Raw genomic sequence first — 24,465 nt, 5'->3', positions numbered from 1 at the left:
CCGGGGTGGGAGTAGCAGGGGTGGGCGCACCCTCCACGGGGACCTTATAAAAAAATCACTTACCAGAGACTCGAGGGTTTTAGTTTCAGGGCCGGGGGTGGTTGAGGAAGGGCCGGACTCAGTACCCGGGGCCGGGGTGGGAGCTTCGGTATCTGGGGTGGCAGGGGTGGGTGCCCCCTCCACGGGGACCTTGACTACAACGTGGGTGGCGTCCGGAATGGGGGCACACGTTTTCAGCTCCTGGAATATAGAAGAGACCAGTTTTTATGAGACTAATTTTTTCAAGAGATTTAACAACACTGTATATCTGTTGAGATTTTTAGTGGCGGGTGATTGCCCTTTAACATTACTCAAAATGTTAATAATAGTGTTAAATGCTGATACCTAAGTATGGAGCTGTAACAGGAAAGGTCTTATTGTCCCGGAATAGGAGAAAAGAGGAAGATAGGATAGGAGAAAGCCAGCTGTTCAGAGAACAAACCTTATCCTTTCAGGATAAAGTCCGCCCCGGGCGGAAATCGAACCCCTGACCTACAGCTTAAAAGGCAGGTGCTCTACCCTCCAAGCTTACCTAGGCTGGCAAGGGTGTTAGCTTTACATTTTACAGCCCGTAAATACACGAGACCTTGTTTAGACTGCTGGGGCAAAGGGACTTTATAGTATCATTCGAGCAGGATAAACAAGATACTCGTATATTCTATTCTACTTATGTATATTCCTATGAAGAAATAATTCTATTCGAATTAATCACATTACCTGCAGTACAGAAGCGAGGAAAGCCTGCGTAGCGCTCTCGTACAGGTCAAACCCGATCTGCAAAGAGATGTCCACAATCATGGACATTGGTCATCTATCCATACAAAGAATTTTTTTGCTTGGTAATGAGGAGGATAATTACATAGACCGAACACCGAACATTACCTATCAGTCTGTTAAAGTGATAAAATTTACTCCGGGCGGATATCGAGTCCGCGATTTAGAGCATATATTATGATTATGATTCTTTAATAGGTTTTCGATCTGTAATTTGTATTTCTCAATGCCAGGTTTTCCTGTTTCTCTCAAAAATCCTTCGCGGGTATAGATTCTATAGAATAGATACGAATCTATTTTATGCTATTTGCACGATGAAGTACCTACATTATGTAGGTAAGGGCACTTTCACGCTTAAATCCAACTACCTATGTAGTAAGTGGATCTAGGCTTGCAGACTGGATGTCATCCAACTTACACGGGTGAATTTGTAAGCTTGATTCGAGCCTTACATCCAACCGTGTGTGCTGACTGGGATGTGACGAGTGTTGTAACTATCATACAGGTACAGTCCACGTCAACTGGGAAGTCCGATGGAAGCGCATGGAGGGGAACCGCGACTTCTCAACAGTTGAGTTACTGTAAGTCGGACAGTTCCCATTCGATTCGGCGTGAAAAATCCCATGGGATCAACTATTCACATGCTTACTTGTTAATCAACGAGCTATTTTTTGACGAGTGCGCACCCAAAGGTCATCGGACTTCCCAGTTGAAGTGGACTGTACTTTATAATTTTTTCATACTCCTTATCACACGGGGAGTATTTTAAGATAGAAAATTTTTGGTCGAATTGGAATATCGGAATATTTGAACATTGGAATATCGGAATATCTGAATGTTAGAATATCTGAACATTGGAATATCTGAATATTGGAAATTAATGAAAGAATGTTTACATAGTCCTTTCTCAGAGGGGAGTACTTAGGACTTAGGGCTTAGGATTGGAAAGTTTATAGGAGATTAATTCCAGAGGGAGGGGAGGAGGAGGAGGAAGAAGAAGGAGAGAGAGTGAAAGAGAGAGAGGAAGAGAGGAAGAGAGAAAGAGAGAGAGAGAGAGAGAGAGAGAGAGAGAGAGAGAGAGAGCCTTTTCATATCAAAAGAAAATACAGCAAATTTAACACACAATATCTAAGCACCTATAGGTACTCAATGAAATACAGAAATACTTACAGATAATGGTCTTGACATAGACAGTGTCATTGCGGACATCAAACAAATCCCCAGCCCCAAGAGCATACTGCAGTGAGTCACTGAATGAGCCCAGATGAAAATAGACTTTACTTGCTACAAGAGCAGCCAGCTTGTACTGCGGAAACCCCTTGTCCTCGTGAAGGATTTCACTGAAATCAAATACAAAAGTTAGTCAAAAACTTGAAGAGTACTTTGAAATTGCTGTTTATAATCAAAACTCTGTTCTTTTTTCCCTTTTTCTTCTTCTACCTCTTCTTTTCCTTATAATAAAAATACCATATTGGTACTTTCTCGAGTATTTACCATAACTTCAAGTTTCCTTTTCTATCTTCTAAACTTACATTTTCTGGATGGCTTCCGACACCTCGGGCCAAAAATCATCCACAATGTCATTCAACTTCTTCAACGAGAATTCCTTGAGCTCAATCATCGGATCATCAAGGAGTGAGATCACCCCCGCTGAAAATGATAATGAAGAGGTGATTTTATTAAAGGGAGAATAATGAAAATAGTCATGGAATGAGACTGTTATCATAAGTCATCTTTAAGCAAGTCACTAGAGTCATATTTTCCTTTAGGATATGGAGACAATTTCCCCTCTTCTAAGATACATTCCCCCCCCCTTTTTTTGCATGGCAGGGCCTGTACTAAAGTTGTTCTATGTCTGTATGAAAATTTGTCCACCAAGTTGGTCTGTGTCTGTAGGTAAGTTTGTTTCATAATAACTTCTGAATGGTTTGTCTGATTTTGACAAAATTTGGCAAAAGTGTTTAGCACATAATGGAGATTTTTCGATGCATTTTGAGCCTGATTGGACCATCAAGAGCTCTGTACAGGTTTATTTTCTGAAAGTTCCACACTTTGTGAGCCACTTGTAATTTTGGTTGCATGAGTCAGCTAGTTTCACAAGACAGTACCCTATGTATTGAAAGGAATTTAGCCTCTGTAAGCAGGGAATTTAAGGAAGCATTTCATAATCAGAGAGGCTATTTCTTTTCAACAGGGACCATGGTCTTTGATAAGGTATCAGTTCATGTCACAGAACCCCCAAGGGTACAGGACCAAAAGTGGTCAACTACCTACGGTGTTCATTTTGCTTTTTTAACCCCCTAACCCTATAATAACACTGGTCACTGCTTGTTTGTGCCAGTTCCTTTGGTAGCAATATTCCATGGATGTGACTTCTGCACAAGTACCTTGGCTGTTTATATGATGTGAAGGTATTTAATTTAAAGTCAACGTGGGACATTAACTAGAAATTTGAGAAAACTAAAATGTTGCATTCACCATAGTTTGGGACACAAGGGGTCCGGTGGTTAGACACTTGCTTTTGATGCAGAAGACACACAAATTTAAATGCAGATAATCCACTGAGAGAAAAAAAAAGTGCAAGAGTTGAACAATTTTTTTGTGTGTAGACCAGAGTTGTTTGAGGAGAGGCCCAAACATATTTGTTTGTGCCAGTTCCTTTGGTAGCAATATTCCATGGATGTGACTTCTGCACAAGTACCAAATGTTGCATTCACCATAGTTTGGGACACAAGGGGTCCGGTGGTTAGACACTTGCTTTTGATGCAGAAGACAGGAAGACACACAAATTTAAATGCAGATAATCCACTGAGAGAAAAAAGTGCAAGAGTTGAACAATTTTTCTGTGCGTAGACCAGAGTTGTTTGAGGAAAGGCCCAAACATAAAAAAAGGCTCTGATTCTAAATCTATTTTAACAATATTTTATTTATTTCTCAGATTCAAAATGGAAGACAACACTGGCACTGTAGCAAATGAAGATAGCCCAGAAGCTCAGGAAAGTACCAAACCAAAACCAACCACAAGCAGTGACACTTTGCAAGACAAATCTGAAGGCAATGAAGATCTCCCTAAAGCCAATGAAGAAGACCAAGATAAACAATCTTTAAACAATGAGGAAAAGAAAGCTTTAATCAATAAGCCCAGAAGCTCAGGAAAGTACCAAACCAAAACCAACCACAAGCAGTGACACTTTGCAAGACAAATCTGAAGGCAATGAAGATCTCCTTAAAGCCAATGAAGAAGACCAAGATAAACAATCTTTAAACAATGAGGAAAAGAAAGCTTTAATCAATGTAAATAATCCAGAAAACAGTTCTGTTGAAAAGGCAGATGCCAACATTGGCAATCATAATCAATCCAAGGAAAATTCTGCAAAAGGCTGTGATGTTTCTAAAACTACAAATGAGTCTGAAGGAAAAGAAAGCTTTAATCAATGTAAATAATCCAGAAAACAGTTCTGTTGAAAAGGCAGATGCCAACATTGGCAATCATAATCAATCTAAGGAAAATTCTGCAAAAGGCTGTGATGTTTCTAAAACTACAAATGAGTCTGATTATCTAACAAAGAATTCCTCTAGTAAAACAGATGGATCTTCCAGCATGGAAGTTGATGAACCATTGGAAAATTACTCTGAGAAGGATTATATGAGTCTGATTATCTAACAAAGAGTTCCTCTAGTAAAACAGATGGATCTTCCAGCATGGAAGTTGATGAACCATTGGAAAATTACTCTGAGAAGGATTACGATGTTGAAATTGTCACTCTGAATGATGCGGACAGTGCCCAATCAAGCACTCCAGATGACGAGGGGAAAGTGGAAGACACCAAACCTTCAATTTCTGAAATACCAGAGGCTGTTACATGAGTCTGATTATCTAACAAAGAGTTCCTCTAGTAAAACAGATGGATCTTCCAGCATGGAAGTTGATGAACCATTGGAAAATTACTCCGAGAAGGATTACGATGTTGAAATTGTCACTCTGAATGATGCGGACAGTGCCCAATCAAGCACTCCAGATGACGAGGGCAAAGTGGAAGACACCAAACCTTCAATTTTTGAAATACCAGAGGCTGTTACTACTAGTAGTAGTAAAAAAGACTCAATAGAAAGCAAAAGTCCAGAGAAGAATACAGACAGCTCCCAAGGTGATGCTATCAAAGAAGACATCAGTTTAACATGTGACGAAAATTTAGGAGAATCTGATGACACTGCTAAGAGGAAACAAGAAAAGACTCAAGAGATGGAGCCTGTAGGAGAGGAAAAAATAGATGGTGAAACAGAAAAGACTGATGGACTACAAAATGTTACAACCAAAGACATCCCTTCTCTACAACTTGAGGTAAAAGATGAAATTGAAAGTAAAGAAAAGGAAAAGGTGGAGGAAAAAACTGAAAAACCTCTGATCAAGCTCAAAGGGATTAAAGATATTTCTGAAAATATTGAAAGTGCACCAGAACCTACCACCATGAAAAGTACAGAGACCAAAGATGAAGTGAAAAGTGCAATAGAAGTTGGTGATAGGAAAAGTAGAAAATCTGCAGAAGAACCTCAACCGAGGTGAAAAGAGAGGTGGAGGCAAATTGGAGGTGGACGTGAAAGTAAAGATGGAGGTGAAAATGGAGGGGGAGGCGAAAATGGAGGTCGAGGCAAAAGTAGGGGTGGAGGCGAAAGTGGAGATGGAGGTGAAGGCAAAAGTTAAGGTGGAGACGAAAGTGAAAATGGAGGTGGAGGCAAAAGTTAAGGTGGAGACGAAAGTGAAAATGGAGGTGGAGGCGAAGGGATATTTCTCTACCTCAACCAAGCACAGCACAAGAAAAAGTAGACACTGCAGAGAAAGCCAAACTTCTAGGTAAATATAAGTACTTAGTATTTTTTTTTTTTAAGAGGTTTGACAGAGCGAACTGTAACTTCTATGGTCTTATCGTCCCAAAATCGAACTCCAAACACAAAAAGCCCACTCCGAGGCTTAGGTGTAGGGGCGAACAGCCCTAAAGGATGGTTTAAGCTACTAGGAATCTACGAATCTCAATTGTCACATTCCATCCTGATTCAAAATGGCGGCGGTTCAAAGTTATGCCTATTATGTTGCACTGTGGGACATGTCAGGGAGCGCGTGGCGCGACCCCTCAACCAAGCACAGCACAAGAAAAAGTAGACACTGCAGAGAAAGCCAAACTTCTAGGTAAATATAAGTACTTAGTATTTTTTTTTTAAACCTCAACCAAGCACAGCACAAGAAAAAGTAGACACTGCAGAGAAAGCCAAACTTCTAGGTAAATATAAGTACTTAGTATTTTTTTTAAGAGGTTTGACAGAGCGAACTGTAACTTCTATGGTCTTATCATCCCGAAATCGAAGAGAGAAGGAAGACAGGATAGGAGAAGGCTGCCGTTCCGAGAACGAACATTATCCCATCAGGATAAAATCCGCCCCGGGCGGGAATCGAACCCGCGACCAAAATTTCCCCTATTCTGACAGGATAGGAGAAAGCCAGCCGTTCCGAGAACGAACATTATCCCATCAGGATAAAACCCGCCCCGGGCGGGAATCGAACCCGCGGCCAAAATTTCCCCTATTCTGAAGCCTAGGATAGGAGAAAGCCAGCCGTTCCGAGAACGAACATTATCCCATCAGGATAAAATCCGCCCCGGGCGGGAATCGAACCCGCGGCCAAAATTTCCCCTATTCTGAAGCCTTTTTTTTTAGCTCTTGGCCATCATCAGGAGGGAGTAGTGCAAATAAAACACCATGGATCTACTGCAAAGGGTTGAAACAGCTGTCCGTTGATGATTTAATCCACACCAGTTTTTTCTGCATATTCTAATTTTCTTATATGCATATATTTGATGATCTAATGTTTCCTGTCACAGGTCACCTCTCCCTCATGGTAAACAGACGCAGGGATAGCAACACATCGGATGATACGGTGGAAAATCTCATTGAGGGGGTTGAAACAGCTGTCCGTTGATGATTTAATCCACACCAGTTTTTTCTGCATATTCTAATTTTCTTATATGCATATATTTGATGATCAAATGTTTCCTGTCACAGGTCACCTCTCCCTCATGGTAAACAGACGCAGGGATAGCAACACATCGGATGATACAGTGGAAAATCTCATTGAGGCAATAGATTCCAATGAGCCTATCATTGACAAGGATCAGGAAGACCTAAGACAGAAGATAATCAAACAAGCACAGCAAACTAAAGAGGAAGAACTCAAGAAAGCAAAGACAGTGAAGGTGGGAAAGAAGACAGCATCTGCTAAGGAGGAAGCCTATCATTGACAAGGATCAGGAAGACCTAAGACAGAAGATAATCAAACAAGCACAGCAAACTAAAGAGGAAGAACTCAAGAAAGCTAAGACAGTGAAGGCGGGAAAGAAGACAGCATCTGCTAAGGAGGGACCGGATGATGTTTGTATCTTAGAAGAAGCGGTGAGTGAAGATTGCTAAGGCCAAACGCTCACTCTCAGGTAGACCTGACAGGTACACCTGATCAGGTCTACCTGATACCTGATGAGATAGACCTAAGATGAGAAACACACTATTATCAGATAGACCTAACAGGTGGACCTGTTAGGGTTAAGAAAGTACTCCAGGTGACATAGGCTACCTACTTAAAATTGTCACATTCCATCCTGATTCAAAATGGCGGCGGTTCAAAGTTATGCCTATTATGTTGCACTGTGGGACATGTCAGGGAGCGCGTAGCGCGACCGTGTGTGTGTGTGTGTGTGTGGTGTGATGGGTGTGTGTGGTTTGATGGATGTGTGGTGTGATGGGTGTGTGTATGTGGTGGTCCCGTACAAAAGACGGGTCAACCACTAGTGATAGTGAGCAATAAAACCACTGGTCATGTATGTGACAGATGTGACACTTATCTTCTCGTCTTTCAGGCAATCAAACAAGAAAAGCCAGCCAAAATATCGATTAAGCCTGTGGAGACCTTGAAAGAAACCAAGAAACCAACTGGAAGTGTAAGTAGTTTTTGGTTTATCTAATATATAAAAATGAATGTGTGTGTGTAACGCGACGGATTCGCCCTAGTCCCACATAAAAAAAAAACTTTGCTGAGAATTGAATCCGGTATCTCCGCTGTGTGATACGGTCACGGAGGTACTGACAAAATAATTTTATGTATGTAGTACATACCTTTAAATACTATTTAATTCTGATTTTACTTGTACTAAAAAAAAAGAGGTTTGAAATTGTAGGTAACAACGACGGTTTTATCATCCTGTAATCAAAGAGAGAAGGATAAAAAAAAAGAGGTTTGAAATTGTAGGTAACAACGACGGTTTTATCATCCTGTAATCAAAGAGAGAAGGAGGACAGGATAGGAGAAAGCCTGTTGGTCCGAGAACGAACCGTATCTGGTTTAGATAAATTTTCCCTGGGCGGGAATCGAACACGCGGCCTAGCACTTACAAAGCAGACAAGCTATCACAAATTATATTCTCTTCTAAGTCTGGTTCTTGTACTGTTTTATTCCCCCAGACACCACCCCCTGTCAAGTCCTATGGAAGTGCTAAGAAGAAAACAGGTACCACTCAAGTATGCGCCCAGTGTAGGAAGGTAAGTGAACCAGAGTTTCTGTAAGGCCAGCCACTCACCATCAGGTACACCTGACCAGGTGTAAGCACCAGTCAGGTCGACCTGATAGCGAGTGGCTGGCCTAAGCCAGTAGTTTAGTAGAACAAGTGTTCTTATCCTTATTAAAATTAGTGGTCGTGTGGAAGAAGACCTTATGAAGTGAGAACTTGAAATCTTATTTTCTTTTGCCTTTTCCCGTGTTTGGACTGGGTCGGCGTTTTTCGTCAGCCTCTCAATCAGCCCTAGGGTGATTGCTTTGGTTTTGGCTACATAAAATTTTACGAGTGGATGCCCTTCGCAATCAACCTTTGCTATTTCTTCAAGTAGATCAAGTGTTCTTATCCTTATTAAAATTAGTGGTCGTGTGGAAGAAGACCTTATGAAGTGAGAACTTGAAATCTTATTTTCTTTCGCCTTTTCCCGTGTTTGGACGGGGTCGGCGTTTTTTTGTCAGCCTCTCAATCAGCCCTAGGGTGATTGCTTTGGACTGACATTTGGTTTTGGCTACATAAAATTTTACGAGTGGATGCCCTTCGCAATCAACCTTTGCTATTTCTCCAGCAAGGGAAATTTCACGCTGGTATCCTCCCTGTTGAAAGTCCCCCAGCCAGACTAGGCAGGGTATATTCTATTCTATCCTAAAAAGATTTTTTCCTTATTTCCAGCGTCAATACTGTAAATTCAAGCTTGTGGACACCAAATCCTCCAAAACCCCGATGTCATTCCTTCACTTCTGCTCGGAAACATGTGTGTTCAAATTTCAAGGCATAAAGAAAAACACACCGGCAGCATCAGCAGCGACAGTAGCAGTGGGAGCCAAGAAAGCCGCTGTTCCTAAACTTGTCCCGAGTGAGTAGAAAGTCCTGGGTTCGACTTTTTAGTCGGTAATCCTTTATTATTATTTTGATTTTGGTCATCTAAGGACCGCGGAAAACAATAATACATAAAATATACGAATTCTAATTAACTAACTAACTACTTTTATCATACAAAAAAAAAAAAAAAAATGTAAATCATGATTTATTTGTGGTGAAGCTGAAAGGTTCTTCACAATTTTTGTGGATATCACAGCATTACTAAGAGCCTTTACTATATTTCTGACATATCTATACTTTTTTCTTTTTACTCTGGTAAAGCCGCCACTGGTCGCTAGTAGCTACTCAATTGTCCTAACGAGGCTAAGTGCATCCCGAAATCCAAGGACAGAGCCGAAAAAATTTCGACCCCGCCGGAAATCGAACCGGAGACCTTCGGAGTGCAAGCCTAGTGTGATACCCACTCGGCCACAGAGGTTATCATAAAGAAGAAATATTTTTTTTATGAAATAATATTGCTTCGGTATTTTGCTTCCGTTGAGAACGATTTTTTTTTAAAATCTAAAAAAAAAAAAAATAAATAAATTTAAATCATGATTTATTTGTGGTGCAGCTGAAAGGTTCTTCACAATTTTTGTGGATATCACAGCATTACTAAGAGCCTTTACTATATTCCTGACATATCTATACGTTTTCTTTTTACTCTGGTAAAGCCGCCACTGGTCGCGAGGCTAAGTGCACCCCGAAATCCAAGGACAGAGCCGAAAAAATTTCGACCCCGCCGGAAATCGAACCCGAGACCTTCGGAGTGCAAGCCTAGTGTGATACCCACTCGGCCACAGAGGTTACCATAAAGAAGAAATATTTTTTTATGAATTAATATTGCTTCGGTATTTTGCTTCCGTTGAGAACGATTTTTTTTTTATTCTTAAAATGTAGTGGTTCTCAAAACCCTTTCCCCCCATTCTATTTTCAGTGCTCCCGAAACAAGAACTGCCCCTGTGCGTCACAGCTGCTCAGGCCACCGGTAAAGTGTCAGGGCTGGAACGTAATTGTACCTGGTGTTCGACAGGGCTGGATATCAACAACCCGGAAGTCCTCGCCTGGGAAACGTTTGAGTTCTGTTCGGTCAATTGTTTGAGTAAGTGTTGTATCCGTCCCTGAATAGCAGCCTGCCCGTTTACACTGAACAAATTTTTCCTCGTCTGAATTTTTTGTCTTCCAAAGTTGTAATTTTTCCGATTTTTTTTTTTTAATCGATTTATCTCAGGCTCTAGAAGTGGTAAAAGAAAAATTCCCTTATTTGTTAGGTTTGTATTAGATATCCTATGTTTTAACATTATTCTTGTTTTATATTATTATTGGATACTTGTGTTTTCTTACCCGACTCGAGTTTCGCCTACTTTTTAGGCTTCTTCATGGTAGTTCCCATATAAAACAAGAATAATGTTAAAAATTCCCTTGTTCCTCATTTTTTCCTGCTCTTTGAAACTGAAACCTCACTTAAGTCAGTGCAACTGGTATATTTTCGTTAGTATTTCCAAAGGTCTTTGAGCATATCCTCTCCTCTTTTTCCAGAGTTATTTAATCATATTCGCTCTCGTTTATTTCGAGAGTAATTTGAGCATAATCTCTTCTTTTTTTGCCAGTGCAAGTGGTATATTTTCGTTAGTATTTCCAAAGGTCTTTGAGCATATCCTCTCCTCTTTTTCCAGAGTTATTTAATCATATTCTGTCTCGTTTATTTCGAGAGATATTTGAGCATATTCTCTTCTTTCTTTGATGGTATATTTTCGTTAGTATTTCCAAAGGTCTTTGAGCATATCCTCTCCTCTTTTTCCAGAGTTATTTAATCATATTCTCTCTCGTTTATTTTGAGAGTAATTTGAGCATATTCTCTTCTTTTTTTGAGAGTCATTTTAGCTTATTATCTCGTTTATTTTCAGTCATTCCAGCGTAAGATCGGGTTCTCTTGTTCCCAATGCAGCAAACGATGCATCGAATAAAACAAATAAAAGACCTGAACACGTCTATCAAACCTGCTCAACCCAAAGGCCCCACGCTGGTAAGTATAGAGGTAAATGCCCAAATATGGAATACCATCCCTAATATGGAATACCACCCCTAATATGGAATACCTAGCTCCCACAAGATAAAACAGCGTGAGAGGGGAAGTGAGCGTTTTAAAATATTGCAGGAACCTGAGGAACACAAAAACTATACCCCTCCTCAGTTCCCAGTGAAAGAAGGTGCGGGAGAGCTGCTACCATAATTTTTCGGAAATTTCGATTTTTGAAATTTTTTCACGGTAAGTTTTATTTTTTAATTACAGAAAAAGTATTATATTTATTTAATTCCTGGTGAATTTATAATTAAGTGCAATAAATTCTTTGTTTTTTACTTTTATTTAAAATTAAATTATGAAATATTTTTTTGTACTAAAAGAAAAAATCAAAATAAAGTGCTCATGTGCCTAATTTGGAATACAGTATAGTGCCCCTTTATGGAATAGTATTCCATATTGGGCAACCTATTTAATCTATAATGTAAATGTGTCATTTTAGCTTATTATCTCGTTTATTTTCAGTCATTCCAGTGTAAGATCGGCTCCTCTTGTTCCCAATGCAGCAAACAGGTCCCTCTTGAGTCCCTCAGGAAATATTGTTTCCGGCTTGGATGCAACGTGAATCTGTTCCGTCATTTTAGCTTATTATCTCGTTTATTTTCAGTCATTCCAGTGTAAGATCGGCTCCTCTTGTTCCCAATGCAGCAAACAGGTCCCTCAGGAAATATTGTTTCCGGCTTGGATGCAACGTGAATCTGTTCCATTCCATTCTATTCTATTTTCAGAGTCATTCCAGCGTAAGATCGGCTCCTCTTGTTCCCAATGCAGCAAACAGGTCCCTCTTGAGTCCCTCAGGAAATATTGTTTCCGGCTTGGATGCAACGTGAATCTGTTCCATTCCATTCTATTCTAATTCATTCTGTTCTATTTTCAGAGTCATTCCAGCGTAAGATCGGCTCCTCTTGTTCCCAATGCAGCAAACCGGTTCCTCTTGAATCCCTTGGGAAATATTGTGTCCGGTTCGGATGCAACGTAAACCAGTTCTGTGTGAAAAAATGTCTGGATGAGTTCAAGCTGAAACATAGGCCGTGCTTTCTATGCCAGACCAATATGAGTGGAGCAAAGAATATGTATCGGGTAGACAAGAAATTGTTGACGAGAGCCAAGACAGTGGATATGGGCCGGTGTGATAACTATTTGGTGAGTAATGCACAGGAGTTCCCGGGTTCGATTCCCGGCGTAGTGGAAGACAAAGCATAGGGCTGACGAAAAACGCCGACCCCGTCTAAACACGGGAAAAGGCGAAGAAAAAAGAAGATATAGATTTCTTAACATTGTTTTCTTCTTGTGCCCCCGCCCACAGGACTTCTGCGACGCGTCCTGCTTCCGCGTCTACACGGAGAAGTTCAAGGTGAAGCGTCAGGTGGTTGAGCCGTGCGCGGTGTGTCGCCTGCCGCGTCCAGTGACCTGCCAGGTGCAGGATACGCGGTGCGATCCTAATAAAACACCCGCTACGAAACCGCTCTGCAGTGGTCAATGTCTGAAGGCGTACACCTTTGTGAACAAAATCAATCCAGGTAATTTTCAAAATTTGACGAAGTTTTGTACATCACAAATTTTTTTCCTCCCTCCTTTCCCCCCCTGAGGCGTATAAAAAAGAATTTGTTTATTAGTGAGTTCACGTGTGCCAACGAAAAAAAAACCTCTTTTTTTATAACGTTGACAGAGGGAACTGTAACTGCTATGGTCTTATCGTCCCGAAATCGAAGAGAGAAGGAAGACAGGATGGAAGAAAGTTGACAGAGGGAACTGTAACTGCTATGGTCTTATCGTCCCGAAATCGAAGAGAGAAGGAAGACAGGATAGGAGAAAGCTAGCCGTTCCGAGAACGAACATTATCCTGTCAGGATAAAATCCACCCCGGGCGGGAATCGAACCCGAAACCTAACGCTTACAAAGCTCTATCCACCGAGTTAACTAGGCTGGCAGTTCCCTCTATCAGACCTCTTGAAAAAAAAAAAAAAAATCGAAATATTTATCTATATGCCTATTTCTCTATTACAGTTTGCTGTCATTCGTGTTCTACGTATTTCGATGATAGTTCCACGCCTGGTACAAACGGAAGGAAACATTTCTACAAGATCTTCTTCCAGGGAGAGTTCAAAGTATTTTGTGATAAGCTGTGTCACACCCTGTTTGTTCAGGTAAATAGATTTTTTTCATATTTATCGAAAAAGATTTTCCAAAACTTAACTTGAAAAAAAAAAAAAAAAAAAAAAAAATGGACCGATTGCAACACTTTCATTACTAGTATAGCTCGCTACCTATACTGTATTAAAAGAAAAGAAAAAAAAAAAAACATTTTATGGGATACATTTTGTACATCACAATTATAACTTGATTGAATGGAAAATTCATACTACCAAAATGAGACTAAAAAGCCTCATTCGCAGAATAAACAAGGTCTTAGACCATCCACTCACTATCAGGTAGACCTGATCAGGTCCACCTGATAGTGTGTAAGCCTCATTCGCAGAATAAACAAGGTCTTAGACCATCCACTCACTATCAGGTAGACCTGATCAGGTCCACCTGATAGTGTGTGTGTGCTCATCAGGTAGACCTGACAGGCGAAAATTTTCAGCTGTATCTGTCAGGTTTACTTGATGGTGTGTGTGCTTTATCGGGTAGACCTGACTGGCAGACTTGATCAGGTCTACCCGATTGTAAGTGGCTAGCTTTACCTTTTCCATTCTCTTTGTTCCTCAGGCTCAGCGAATCATCGTGGAATGTGCATGGTGTAGGGTGAAGAAATACAATTTCGACATGATAGTGGAGAATGTTAACAGCTCTACCGCTGGTCAAACTTACCTTTGCTCTATGAACTGTCTGACTTACTTCTCTGCCTCGGCCAGTAATCAGTCCTTGATTTATAAAAAGTAAGTACCTATACATTTGAACAGTAGTAATATTTGATTTATTTAGAGTAATACTTTATTAGTACATCTGGTGGTCAAACTTACCTTTGCTCTATGAACTGTCTAACTTACTTCTCTGCCTCGGCCAGTAGTCAGTCCATGATGTATAAAAAGTAAGTACCTATACATTTGAACAGTAGTAATATTTGATTTATTTAGAGTAATACTTTATTAGTACATCTGGTGTGTCAAACTTACCTTTTCTCTATGAACTGTCTGACTTACTTCTCTGCCTCGGCCAGTAGTCAGTCCTTGATGTATAAAAAGTAAGTACCTTTAGATTTGAACAGTAGTAATATTTGATTTATTTAGAGTAATACTTTATTAGTACATCTGGTGTGTCAAACTTACCTTTTCTCTATGAACTGTCTAACTTACTTCTCTGCCTCGGCCAGTAGTCAGTCCTTGATGTATAAAAAGTAAGTACCTATTATGTAGTTTAAAATCGAGATCACCTGATGGTTTTATAAACGGGCCGTTTAAAACGGCTCCTTCAGTCAAGTGCTTTTTTTCCGGGTAAATGGGAAAATTTGAATTTGTGTGAACAAAATAAATAAATTAATAATCTATAGGAAAAAGGTTTAGAAAAAGTTTTTCATATTTTCCATTTCATTGTATGCTATTCTATTCTATTCTCTTCAATTCTATTCTATTCTCTTCAATTCTTTTCTATTTCATTCTATTCTATTCTCTTCAATTCTATTCTATTTCATTCTATTCTAATTTACTCCTCTATTCTATTCCATTCTAACTCTCTCTTCTATTGTATTCTAATTTATTCTATTCTAATTTATCCTTCCATTCTATTCTATTCCACTCTTCAATTCTATTCTATTCTCTTCAATTCTTTTCTATTTCATTCTATTCTATTCTCTTCAATTCTATTCTATTTCATTCTATTCTATTCTCTTCAATTTTATTCTATTTCATTCTATTCTAATTTACTCCTCTATTCTATTCCATTCTAACTCTCTCTTCTATTGTATTCTAATTTATCCTTCCATTCTATTCTATTCCAATTGACTCTTCTATTCTATTATATTATTTTCTCTTCCATTCAATTCTATTCTTTTGAACATTTCTCTTCAATTCTTTTCTATTTCATTCTATTCTATTCTCTTCAATTCTATTCTATTTCATTCTATTCTAATTTACTCCTCTATTCTATTCTATTCCAACTCTCTCTTCTATTGTATTCTAATTTATTCTATTCTATTCTAATTTATCCTTCCATTCTATTCTATTCCAATATTGACTCTTCTATTCTATTATATTCTTATTTTCTCTTCCATTCAATTCTATTCTATACATTTTCTCTTCAATTCTATTCTATTCCATTTCATTCTATTCTGTCCTAAGTGATTGCTTTAGGCTGACATTTGGTTTTGGCTACATAAAATTTTACGAGTGGATGCCCTTCACAATCAACCTTTGCTATTTCTTCAGCAAGGGAAATTTCACGCTGGTATCCTCCCTGTTTAAAGTCCCCCAGGCAGACTAAGCAGGGTATATTCTATTCTATTTTGTGCTTGTAACATGTAAACAATTTGTTTTGAGTTGAAATACATGAAACTTTGAAACTTATCTCTATTCCAATTGACTCTTCTATTCTATTATATTCTTATTTTCTCTTCCATTCAATTCTATTCTATACATTTTCTCTTCAATTCTATTATTCTATTTCATTCTATTCTATCCTATTTTTTTATTCCTCCACTCTATTCTATTCTATTCTATTCCATTTCATTCTATCCTATCCTATTTTTTTATTCTTCCACTCTATTCTATTCTATTCTTACTTTATTTTCTATTCTATTCAAGCGTCTAATCAGTACTGTGTTCCATTGCTACGAAATAAAAACGGCGGTGGAACACTCATCTTTAAAAAAAAAAAATAAAAAAAAAATTCTATACATTTTCTCTTCAATTCTATTCTATTCCATTTCATTCTATTCTATCCTAATTTTTTATTCTTCCACTCTATTCTATTCTATTCTATTCTATTCTTACTTTATTTTCTATTCTATTTGCAGAGTCCAGTGCGACAACTGTGCGGAAGCCAAGGTGCCACGCTTCCATGTCATGGCTGATTCTTCCCTGAAGAACTTCTGCTCTTACATGTGTACCCTCAACTACCAGAAGAAGACAAGTACCGCCCCGGGCATCGAGAAGATATTGACCGCCAAACAAGTAGCGATGAAGCTGCAGGGCGCCCGACCAGCCGCCGGCCGAAAGAGTGCTGCCGCCCCGGCGCCGACTAATGCAGCTGCCGGAGCTAAGGGTACGTAAATATAATGTAAATGGTTTTATTGACAGTAATATAGGGTTTTACAAATATTACACTTTACTATTTAAAATACTATTAAGGTTGCTGTATTAGCCATTGCCCAAGTCAATTGAAGCTGCAGGGCGCCCGACCAGCCGCCGGCCGAAAGAGTGCTGCCGCCCCGGCGCCGACTGCAGCTGCCGGAGCTAAGGGTGCGTAAATATAATGTAAATGGTTTTATTGACAGTAATATAGGTTTTTACAAATATTACACTTTACTTTTTCAAATACTATTAAGGTTGCTGTATTAGCCATTGCCCAAGTCAAACGGAATCAAACTCCTTCTGTAGTTGGTAGTCCCAGGAATTCTACCACATCAATTGGTTTAGGCCATAGATCCATAAGTGTGAGTTGTGTGGGCTTTGATGGACAATTGAAGAGTTGTCGTGTGGACTCTCTTTACAGATGTTACATTTGTCATTTTTTACTATTAAGGTAAATACGGATTGAGACACAAATCGTATTCTACTATGCTCCCAAGTGGTCACTGTGCTCGCCTTGCACGCGGGAGACCCGGGTTCGATTCCCGGCGGAGTCAATAAAAATTGTATCATGCAAATGATTGATTCTGTGACTGGCTCTTGTTGGACCCACTCAGGCTCGTGAGGGAAATGAGTAGCTCTGTAATATAAATGTACATAGCGACCGATGCCAGCATGGTAGGTAAAACATTGGGTGCTGAATTATATTAAGAGTAGTCCCAGGAATTCTACCACATCAATTGGTTTAAGTCATAGATCCATAGGTGTGAGTTGTGTGGGCTTTGATGGACAATTGAAGAGGTATCGTGTGGACTCTCTTTACAGATGTTACATTTGTCATTTTTTACTATTAAGGTAAATACGGATTGAGACACAAGTCGTATTCTACTATGCTCCCAAGTGGTCACTGCGCTCGCCTTGCACGCGGGAGACCCGGGTTCGATTCTCGGCGGAGTCAATAAAAATTGTATCATGCAAATGATTGATTCTGTGACTGGCTGTTGTGGGACCCACTCAGGCTCGTGAGGAAAATGAGTAGCTCTGTAATATAAATGTACATAGCGACCGATGCCAGCATGGTAGGTAAAACATTGGGTGCTGAATTATATTAAGATACCTATTTGGAAAATCCTACAATACTGCAATGAGCACCAAAGTTCTGATATATGTAAGTAATGACACAAAGAAACATGTGTAACAAAGTCACCCAAGTCAAACCTATAATGATCACCATGGGCGTGTATTGTAAACGTCTCACTTCAACTAGGAATATACAGACGGGTGAGTAGTAATAACACAGTCACCCATCATGCGTAACAACGTCACCCAGGTCAAACCTATGATGATACCAAGGGCGTGTATTGTAAACCTCTCACTTCAACTAGGAATATACAGACGGGTGAGTAGTAATAACACAGTCACCCAGAAAGAAAAATCAATTTCGTTGTTTTTCTTCTTCTTCTTCTTCTTCTTCTTCTTCTTCTTCTTCTTGCTAGCCTAGTTAGCTTGGTTGGTAGCGCATCTGCCTTGTAAGCGCTAGGCCGCAGGTTCGATTCCCGCCTGGGGCGGATTTTATCTTGAACGGATAATGTTCGTTTTCGGAACGGCTGGCTTTTTCCTATCGTGTCTTCTTTCTCTATTCGATTTTGGGACGATAAGACCATAGCAGTTACAGTTCCCTCTGTCAAACCCTTAAAAAAAAAAAAAAAATCGTGATTATATCAAATTTCATTGTTTGTGTTCTAAAAGGTGTTTTTGTATTCAAGAAAGAGAAATCAATTTCCTTGTTTTTCTTCTGCTTTCCAGGAGAGGACATCGGTATGCCGAAGATAATCCCCGTTCCAGTCCCCATCTACGTCCCCGCTCCCATGGCCATGTACTCGGTACCCTTCCCTGTACCCGTTCCCGTTCCTGTACCCGTTCCCATTCCCGTGTTTATACCCACCACTCGGAACTCTATCAAGGGGATCATGAAGGAAATCCAGGTAAGAAATAGAATAGAATAGAAATGGAATAGTGCTCGAATGAGACTAAAAAGTCCTTTTACCCCAGCAGTCTAAACAAGGTCTCGTGGCGAAGCACTGGCAACCTGCTAGTATAAAAGAAATTACTACTAATACAAGCGCTAGGGCGTGGGTTCGATTCCCGCCCGGGGGCGAATTTTATCCTAACATTCAAGGTTCTTTCTCGGAACAGCTTACTTTCTCCTATCCTGTCTTCCTTCTCTCCGCTTTCGGGACGGTAAGACCTCAGCAGGGGGTGTGTAATAGTCCTACATACTGGACTCACACAGGAATTTCGCCAGAAAAGACCCTCATTTGTAATGTAATGTAAGACCTCAGCAGTCACAGTTCCCCTGTCAAACCCATTTAAAAAAATTATTAATTAATTTATTTAATTTTGACATCCTTTGTAAATACTTTTTTACTTAAGTTATATATAACTTGCGTCGTAAGTATCCATTTTTATATATAACTTAAGTAAAAAAGTAAAAACCCTTTAAAAAAACCCCTATTTATGTTAATTTATTTCAGAACATCTATGAAAAGATACCATCGGATCCATTCGAGGCGGAAATGTTGCTGATGGCGCAAATGGCGGCAAGTTCTGCCGACCCTGCTCCCCCTGTGGATACGTCAGACTCCGAGGCGGAAAATGGCAACACTGTATCCGGCGGTTGTAAGGAGAATGTGGCGCCTGTCAATGGTGAGTCTCTCCAAAAAAGGGCTCCAATATGGCCTTCGAAGACCCGATCCGACCCAAAATGAGAGATACAGAAATGAAAAAATGACGGTCTGCCCGAAGATTGGGTTTGCCAAAACGACACAGTATACCTACTTCTCAGAGCAATTATTTTTCGTCCTTTTTCCTTTTGCTCGAGATGTCAGGAACAAGCGTCTTGGGTTTTTGAAGGCAGCCAAAGTGTACAATGTACCAAAAACCACATTGTTTCGTCTGGCCAAAATGGGTGAAGGCTCTTCGAAACCTACAAAAGCAAGGATGGGTCGAAAGACAATACTACCGCCTGCATTTGAAGCGCAGCTGGTTGAATACCTACTTGAAATGGAGAAGAAGTTCTTTGGTCTCACTAGAAGAGACGTGAGCATTGTTTCGTCTGGCCAAAATGGGTGAAGGCTCTTCGAAACCTACAAAAGCAAGGATGGGTCGAAAGACAATACTACCGCCTGCATTGGAAGCGCAGCTGGTTGAATACCTACTTGAAATGGAGAAGAAGTTCTTTGGTCTCACTAGAAGAGACGTGAAAGTTATGGCTTACCAGCTTGCTAGAGCGAATGGGTTGAATTGGCAGGGAAACTCAGGAATAGCAGGACCAAAATGGCTAGAACTTTTTCTTAGACGATACAAAGACAAGCTTTCAGTGCGGAAACCGACTGCAACGTCGCACAACCGAGCCAAGGGGTTCACTAAGGAGAAGGTGCAACATTTCTTCAAAATTCTCCAGGATGAGATGGATAAGCAAAACTTCCCTCCAGCCCGTATCTTCAACGTAGACGAAACTGGTTTGACTGTCGTGCAGTCAAAGGTTCCATCTGTTCTTGCTCTCAAAGGAAAGCGTCAAGTAGCTGCAATCAGTTCTGCAGAGCGTGGATCACTGGTAACAGCTGTCACTTGTATGGGGGCATCTGGAATTTTCGTTCCTCCCATGCTCATTTTCCCCAGAAAAAACTGGACTGCACGCCTAATGACTGGAGCTCCAGCTGGTTGTATCGGTGCTTGCCATCCATCAGGTTGGATACAATCGTACTTATTCACTGACTGGTTTAAACATTTCATCAAACATACACGACCAAGCGAAGAATCACCGGTACTCCTGATTTTAGATGGGCACTACTCACACTCTCGGAACCTAGATGTCCTCAATCTAGCTAGAGAAAATCATGTGTCAATTGTTTGCATTCCACCACACACATCTCACAAACTTCAGCCGCTCGATAAGACGTTCATGGGAGCTTTGAAGGACTACTATACTGAGGAGATACGTTTGTGGTTGAGAACTGTTCGAAGTGAAGAAGCATCTTTTCGCCATCTATGAAAAGATACCATCGGATCCATTCGAGGCGGAAATGTTGCTGATGGCGCAAATGGCGGCAAGTTCTGCCGACCCTGCTCCCCCGGTGGATACGTCAGACTCCGAGGCGGAAAATGGCAACACTGTATCCGGCGGTTGTAAAGAGAATGTGGCGCCTGTTAATGGTGAGTCTCTTCAAAAAAAGGGCCCCGATGGGCCCTCGAAGACCCGATCCGACCCAAAATGAGAGATATAGAAATGAAAAAATGACGGTCTGCCCGAAGTTTGGGTTTTGCCGAAACGACACAGTATACCTACTTCTCAGAGCAAATATTTTTCGTCATTTTTCCTTTTGCTTTTTTTTTTTCTCCCCCAAATTTCATCAACATAAGATATGGGACATTATGCCCCAGACATGGAACAAATTGTTCGAGGGATGGTAGAACAGACAGACAAATAAACCATACAGTTAATACTTTGTCCAATAGATTATTCTCGTTTATTTTCTGGGTTCCCTGATGCCCAAGTAAGAATAGTAAGCATAACCAAACATTTATTGATTCTGATCAATGCATTGACAAAAATTTATGTTTTTCTGGCAATTATTGATTCATATCTCACATTTAGAGAATTCATAGCAACGTTAATTTAATCCTTTTTTACAATCCCTAACAAGTAGAACAGGAACATTACATAAGGCATCCGTCTACCGACAAATAAATCTTTTGTTGTTTTCAAATGCTCGGAGTTGACTATTAGGTCATTTTTCCTGAACAACAAATACTTACTTACTTTCCGTGTCCGGAAACAAACTTGAACATCAGATCTTGAATTTCCAGAAATTGGCAACGTGGGATGGCTTTTGGGTTTGCTTACACCGGAACACCTATTTGAACAACAAATAAAAAAATCTTACTTCCTTTTTTTTCCATCATTTCCAGATCTCAGTAGCATGCAACCTCTTCCGTCAGAGGGCATAGTAGACTACTCCCTCTCCCACTTCCTACCAGTATCCGATGTGGCGGTTCCCGTTCAGTGTGCCGAGGCAGAGGTCGCCACTTCGAACCCGGAGCCGGTCATGGATTTAATCGACGCGGAAAGTTCACTCCAGCTGAGCAAGATTGTGAAGAGTGCCGCCACCCCTGCGGTACAACGGGCGGCCATTGAGGATGTGGTGCCTTCGGGGCCAGTCAGAAAGGTGAGTGGGACGTTTTTGTTATTTTATAGTTAGTTTCATCAACATAAGATATGGGACATTATGCCCCAGACATGGAACAAATTGTTCGAGGGATGGTAGAACAGACAGACAAATAAACCATACATTTAATTTAATACGTTGTCCAATAGATTATTCTCGTTTATTTTCTGGGTTCCCTGATGCCCAAGTAAGAATAGTAAGCATAACCAAACATTTATTGATTCTGATCAATGCATCGACAAAAAATTATGTTTTTCTGGCAATTATTGATTCATATCTCACATTTAGAGAATTCATAGAAACGTTATTTTAATCCTTGTTTTCAACCCCTAACAAGTAGAACAGGAACATTACATAAGGCATCCATCTACCAACAAATAAATCTGTTGTTGTTTTCAAATGCTCGGAGTTGACTATTAGGTCATTTTTCCTGAACAAATACTTACTTTCCGTGTCCGGAAACAAACTTGAACATCAGATCTTGAATTTCCAGAAATTGGCAACGTGGATGGCTTTTGGGTTTGCTTAGACCGGAACACCTATTCGAACAACAAATAAAAAAATCTTGCTTCCTTTTTTTCCATCATTTCCAGATCTCAGTAGCATGCAACCTCTCCCGTCAGAGGGCATAGTAGACTACTCCCTCTCCCACTTCCTACCAGTACCCGATGTGGCGGTTCCCGTTCAGTGTGCCGAGGCAGAGGTCGCCACTTCGAACCTTTTTTTTTTTTTTTTTTTTTTTTTTTTTTTTTCAATTTCGGCCCTTGGAACACATCCGGAAAGTCTGTAATGTTTGAGCGGTTCTATAATTCAATTCAATTGAATTGAATTAATCGTAATCCTGGTGATATCCACATAAGAGGCTCTGCTTCACTACATTTTTTTTATATATATAAAAAAGGTATTTTGATTGTGTTAAGCACAACTACTTCTGATAAATGTCGTTCCCGGCCTAATACACCACGTTGAATTCCATGACTTGACTTGGACTCGAACCACTAACCTCCAGATTCAAAGGCCACCGTGCTAATCTACACCACTGAGGTTGGTTCATGTTGTTGTTCTCTTGGAGGGTTTCAGCAGTCATTATATATAAGTTCTGTGGGTCATTATATGTATATAAGTTCATGTTGTTGTTGTTCAGCTGCATTTATATGTCATAGCTACTCATTTTCCTCACGAGGCTGAGTGGGCCCCGCAACAGCCAGTCACGGGATCAATCATTTGCATGATAGAAATTTCTTGACCCCGCCGGGAATCGAACCCGGGTCTCCTACGTGCAAGGCGAGTGCAGTGACCACTACGCCATGGGAGCTGACTATTTAATCTATAATGATTGTTTATTTCATTGTTTCAGATGTCACCATCCAAAGGAAAACACAATTGCAAGTCATCAAAAACAAAGAGACGTCAATCATGGAACTCAGAGGACATGGAAAAAGCAGTTCGAGATGTTCCAAAGGAAAACACAATTGCAAGTCATCAAAAACAAAGAAACGTCAATCATGGAACTCAGAGGACATGGAAAAAGCAGTTCGAGATGTCTAATCCCCGTTCCAGTCCCCATCTACGTCCCCGCTCCCATGGCCATGTACTCGGTACCCTTCCCTGTACCCGTTCCCGTTCCTGTACCGGTTCCCATTCCCGTGTTTATACCCACCACTCGGAACTCTATCAAGGGGATCATGAAGGAAATCCAGGTAAAAGAAATAGAATAGAATAGAAATGAAATAGTGCTCGAATGAGACTAAAAACCTGCCTCGGTGGTGTAGTGGTCAAGGCGCTACCAATCTACTTTCTGCTCTCCCAAAATTTCTCTCTCCCAAAATTTACTTAATTCTCTTCTTTTCCTGGTAAACAGGAGGGCGTGGGTTCAATCCCAGCTGAGGTATGGAATTTTATCCTCAATATAATTTGAGAATTTGACCACAATAATAGTAGTAGCCTACTGCTGGAGTAAAGGGACTTTTCAGTCCTATGCGAGCAGTATAAATAAGCACCATTATTATTATTATTATTATTATAAAAAGTCCTTTTACCCTAGTAGTCTAAACAAGGTCTCGTGGCGAAGCACTGGCAACCTGCTAGTATAAAAGAAATTACCACTAATACAAGCGCTAAGGCGTGGGTTCGATTCCCGCCCGGGGGCGAATTTTATCCTAACATTTAAGGTTCTCTCTCGGAACAGCTTACTTTCTCCTATCCTGTCTTCCTTCTCTCCGCTTTCGGGACGGTAAGACCTCACCAGGGGGTGTGCAATAGTCCTACACACTGGACTCACACAGGAATTTCGCCAGAAAAGACCCTCATTTGTAATCGTAATTATTCCTTGAAAAAGAGCAGAATTCAAATGACAGAGTTATATGCACCTTAAATAATTCATTTATATACGTAACTTAGGTAAATACCTAATATCATTGTTATTTTTCTATCAATGTCCTACACAAGCCTTGTGCTTATAGGACATTGATATACTATTATCAATGTTGTTGAAGCTGAATAAAAAATAAATATATACCTATGTTGGTAACTAAAAAAAAAAAAAAAAAAAAAAAAAAAAAAAAATACAAGCATGATTTTTTTTTCCAGTAGGTACGTAGATTCAAAAAACATAGCACGAACGTACGAAAATCCAGTAGTATTTACAGACTTCCAGATCG

At 40.1% G+C, this 24,465-nt stretch overlaps 4 protein-coding genes across 4 annotated transcripts; 2 read left to right on the top strand and 2 right to left on the bottom strand.

Annotated features, from left to right (window-relative positions):
- Positions 1-63: 63 nt before the first annotated feature.
- On the bottom strand, positions 64-843 carry LOC103517507 (26S proteasome non-ATPase regulatory subunit 1-like; the record flags this gene model as incomplete). Its single annotated transcript, XM_008482545.1, has 2 exons — positions 757-843; positions 64-240 (listed from the first exon to the last, which is right to left on the bottom strand). Coding segments are annotated over exons 1-2 (264 nt in total), but the record flags the coding sequence as incomplete, so codon positions are not given.
- Positions 844-1,578: 735 nt separating this feature from the next.
- On the bottom strand, positions 1,579-2,466 carry LOC103517506 (26S proteasome non-ATPase regulatory subunit 1-like). The gene is made up of 3 exons (XM_026829581.1): positions 2,346-2,466; positions 1,980-2,153; positions 1,579-1,660 (listed from the first exon to the last, which is right to left on the bottom strand). Exons 1-3 carry the CDS (start codon positions 2,432-2,434, stop codon positions 1,579-1,581), a joined length of 345 nt encoding a protein of 114 aa, XP_026685382.1. The 5' UTR covers positions 2,435-2,466.
- Positions 2,467-2,469: 3 nt separating this feature from the next.
- LOC103517504 lies at positions 2,470-16,756 on the top strand. The gene is made up of 19 exons (XM_026829580.1): positions 2,470-2,483; positions 3,752-3,929; positions 4,229-4,459; positions 4,561-4,676; positions 4,894-5,373; positions 5,619-5,665; positions 6,687-6,729; positions 6,911-6,960; positions 7,094-7,254; positions 7,716-7,796; positions 8,317-8,394; positions 9,078-9,261; positions 10,204-10,368; positions 12,227-12,492; positions 12,656-12,869; positions 13,357-13,496; positions 14,062-14,231; positions 16,304-16,555; positions 16,651-16,756. The coding sequence occupies exons 1-19, from the start codon at positions 2,470-2,472 to the stop codon at positions 16,754-16,756; spliced, it is 2,976 nt and encodes a 991-aa protein (XP_026685381.1).
- Positions 16,757-17,767: 1,011 nt separating this feature from the next.
- Positions 17,768-23,523, top strand: LOC103517502. Its single transcript, XM_017447475.1, has 6 exons — positions 17,768-17,858; positions 18,384-18,562; positions 19,112-19,283; positions 21,549-21,805; positions 21,955-21,992; positions 23,163-23,523. Exons 1-6 carry the CDS (start codon positions 17,768-17,770, stop codon positions 23,521-23,523), a joined length of 1,098 nt encoding a protein of 365 aa, XP_017302964.1.
- Positions 23,524-24,465: the final 942 nt, after the last annotated feature.

Source organism: Diaphorina citri, unplaced genomic scaffold (assembly GCF_000475195.1).
Source record: "Diaphorina citri unplaced genomic scaffold, Diaci psyllid genome assembly version 1.1 scaffold1868, whole genome shotgun sequence".
Lineage (NCBI taxonomy): Eukaryota > Metazoa > Arthropoda > Insecta > Hemiptera > Psyllidae > Diaphorina > Diaphorina citri.
This window is presented reverse-complemented; position numbering and strand designations above follow the sequence as displayed.

Coding starts and splice junctions, on each gene's coding strand:
- LOC103517506 (XM_026829581.1), bottom strand. CDS start 2,434: ATGATTGAGCTCAAGGAATTCTCGTTGAAGAAGTTGAATGACATTGTG. Junction 2,154..2,345: donor TCGGAAGCCATCCAGAAAAT/GTAAGTTTAGAA, acceptor ATTTGATTTCAG/TGAAATCCTTCACGAGGACA. Junction 1,661..1,979: donor GTCAAGACCATTATCTGTAA/GTATTTCTGTAT, acceptor TCCAATGTTCAG/ATATTCTAACATTCAGATAT.
- LOC103517504 (XM_026829580.1), top strand. Junction 3,930..4,228: donor AACAATCTTTAAACAATGAG/GAAAAGAAAGCT, acceptor ATGAGTCTGAAG/GAAAAGAAAGCTTTAATCAA. Junction 7,797..8,316: donor CCAAGAAACCAACTGGAAGT/GTAAGTAGTTTT, acceptor TTATTCCCCCAG/ACACCACCCCCTGTCAAGTC.
- LOC103517502 (XM_017447475.1), top strand. CDS start 17,768: ATGTGTAACAAAGTCACCCAAGTCAAACCTATAATGATCACCATGGGC. Junction 17,859..18,383: donor AACTAGGAATATACAGACGG/GTGAGTAGTAAT, acceptor TCTGCTTTCCAG/GAGAGGACATCGGTATGCCG. Junction 19,284..21,548: donor GAATGTGGCGCCTGTCAATG/GTGAGTCTCTCC, acceptor CATCATTTCCAG/ATCTCAGTAGCATGCAACCT.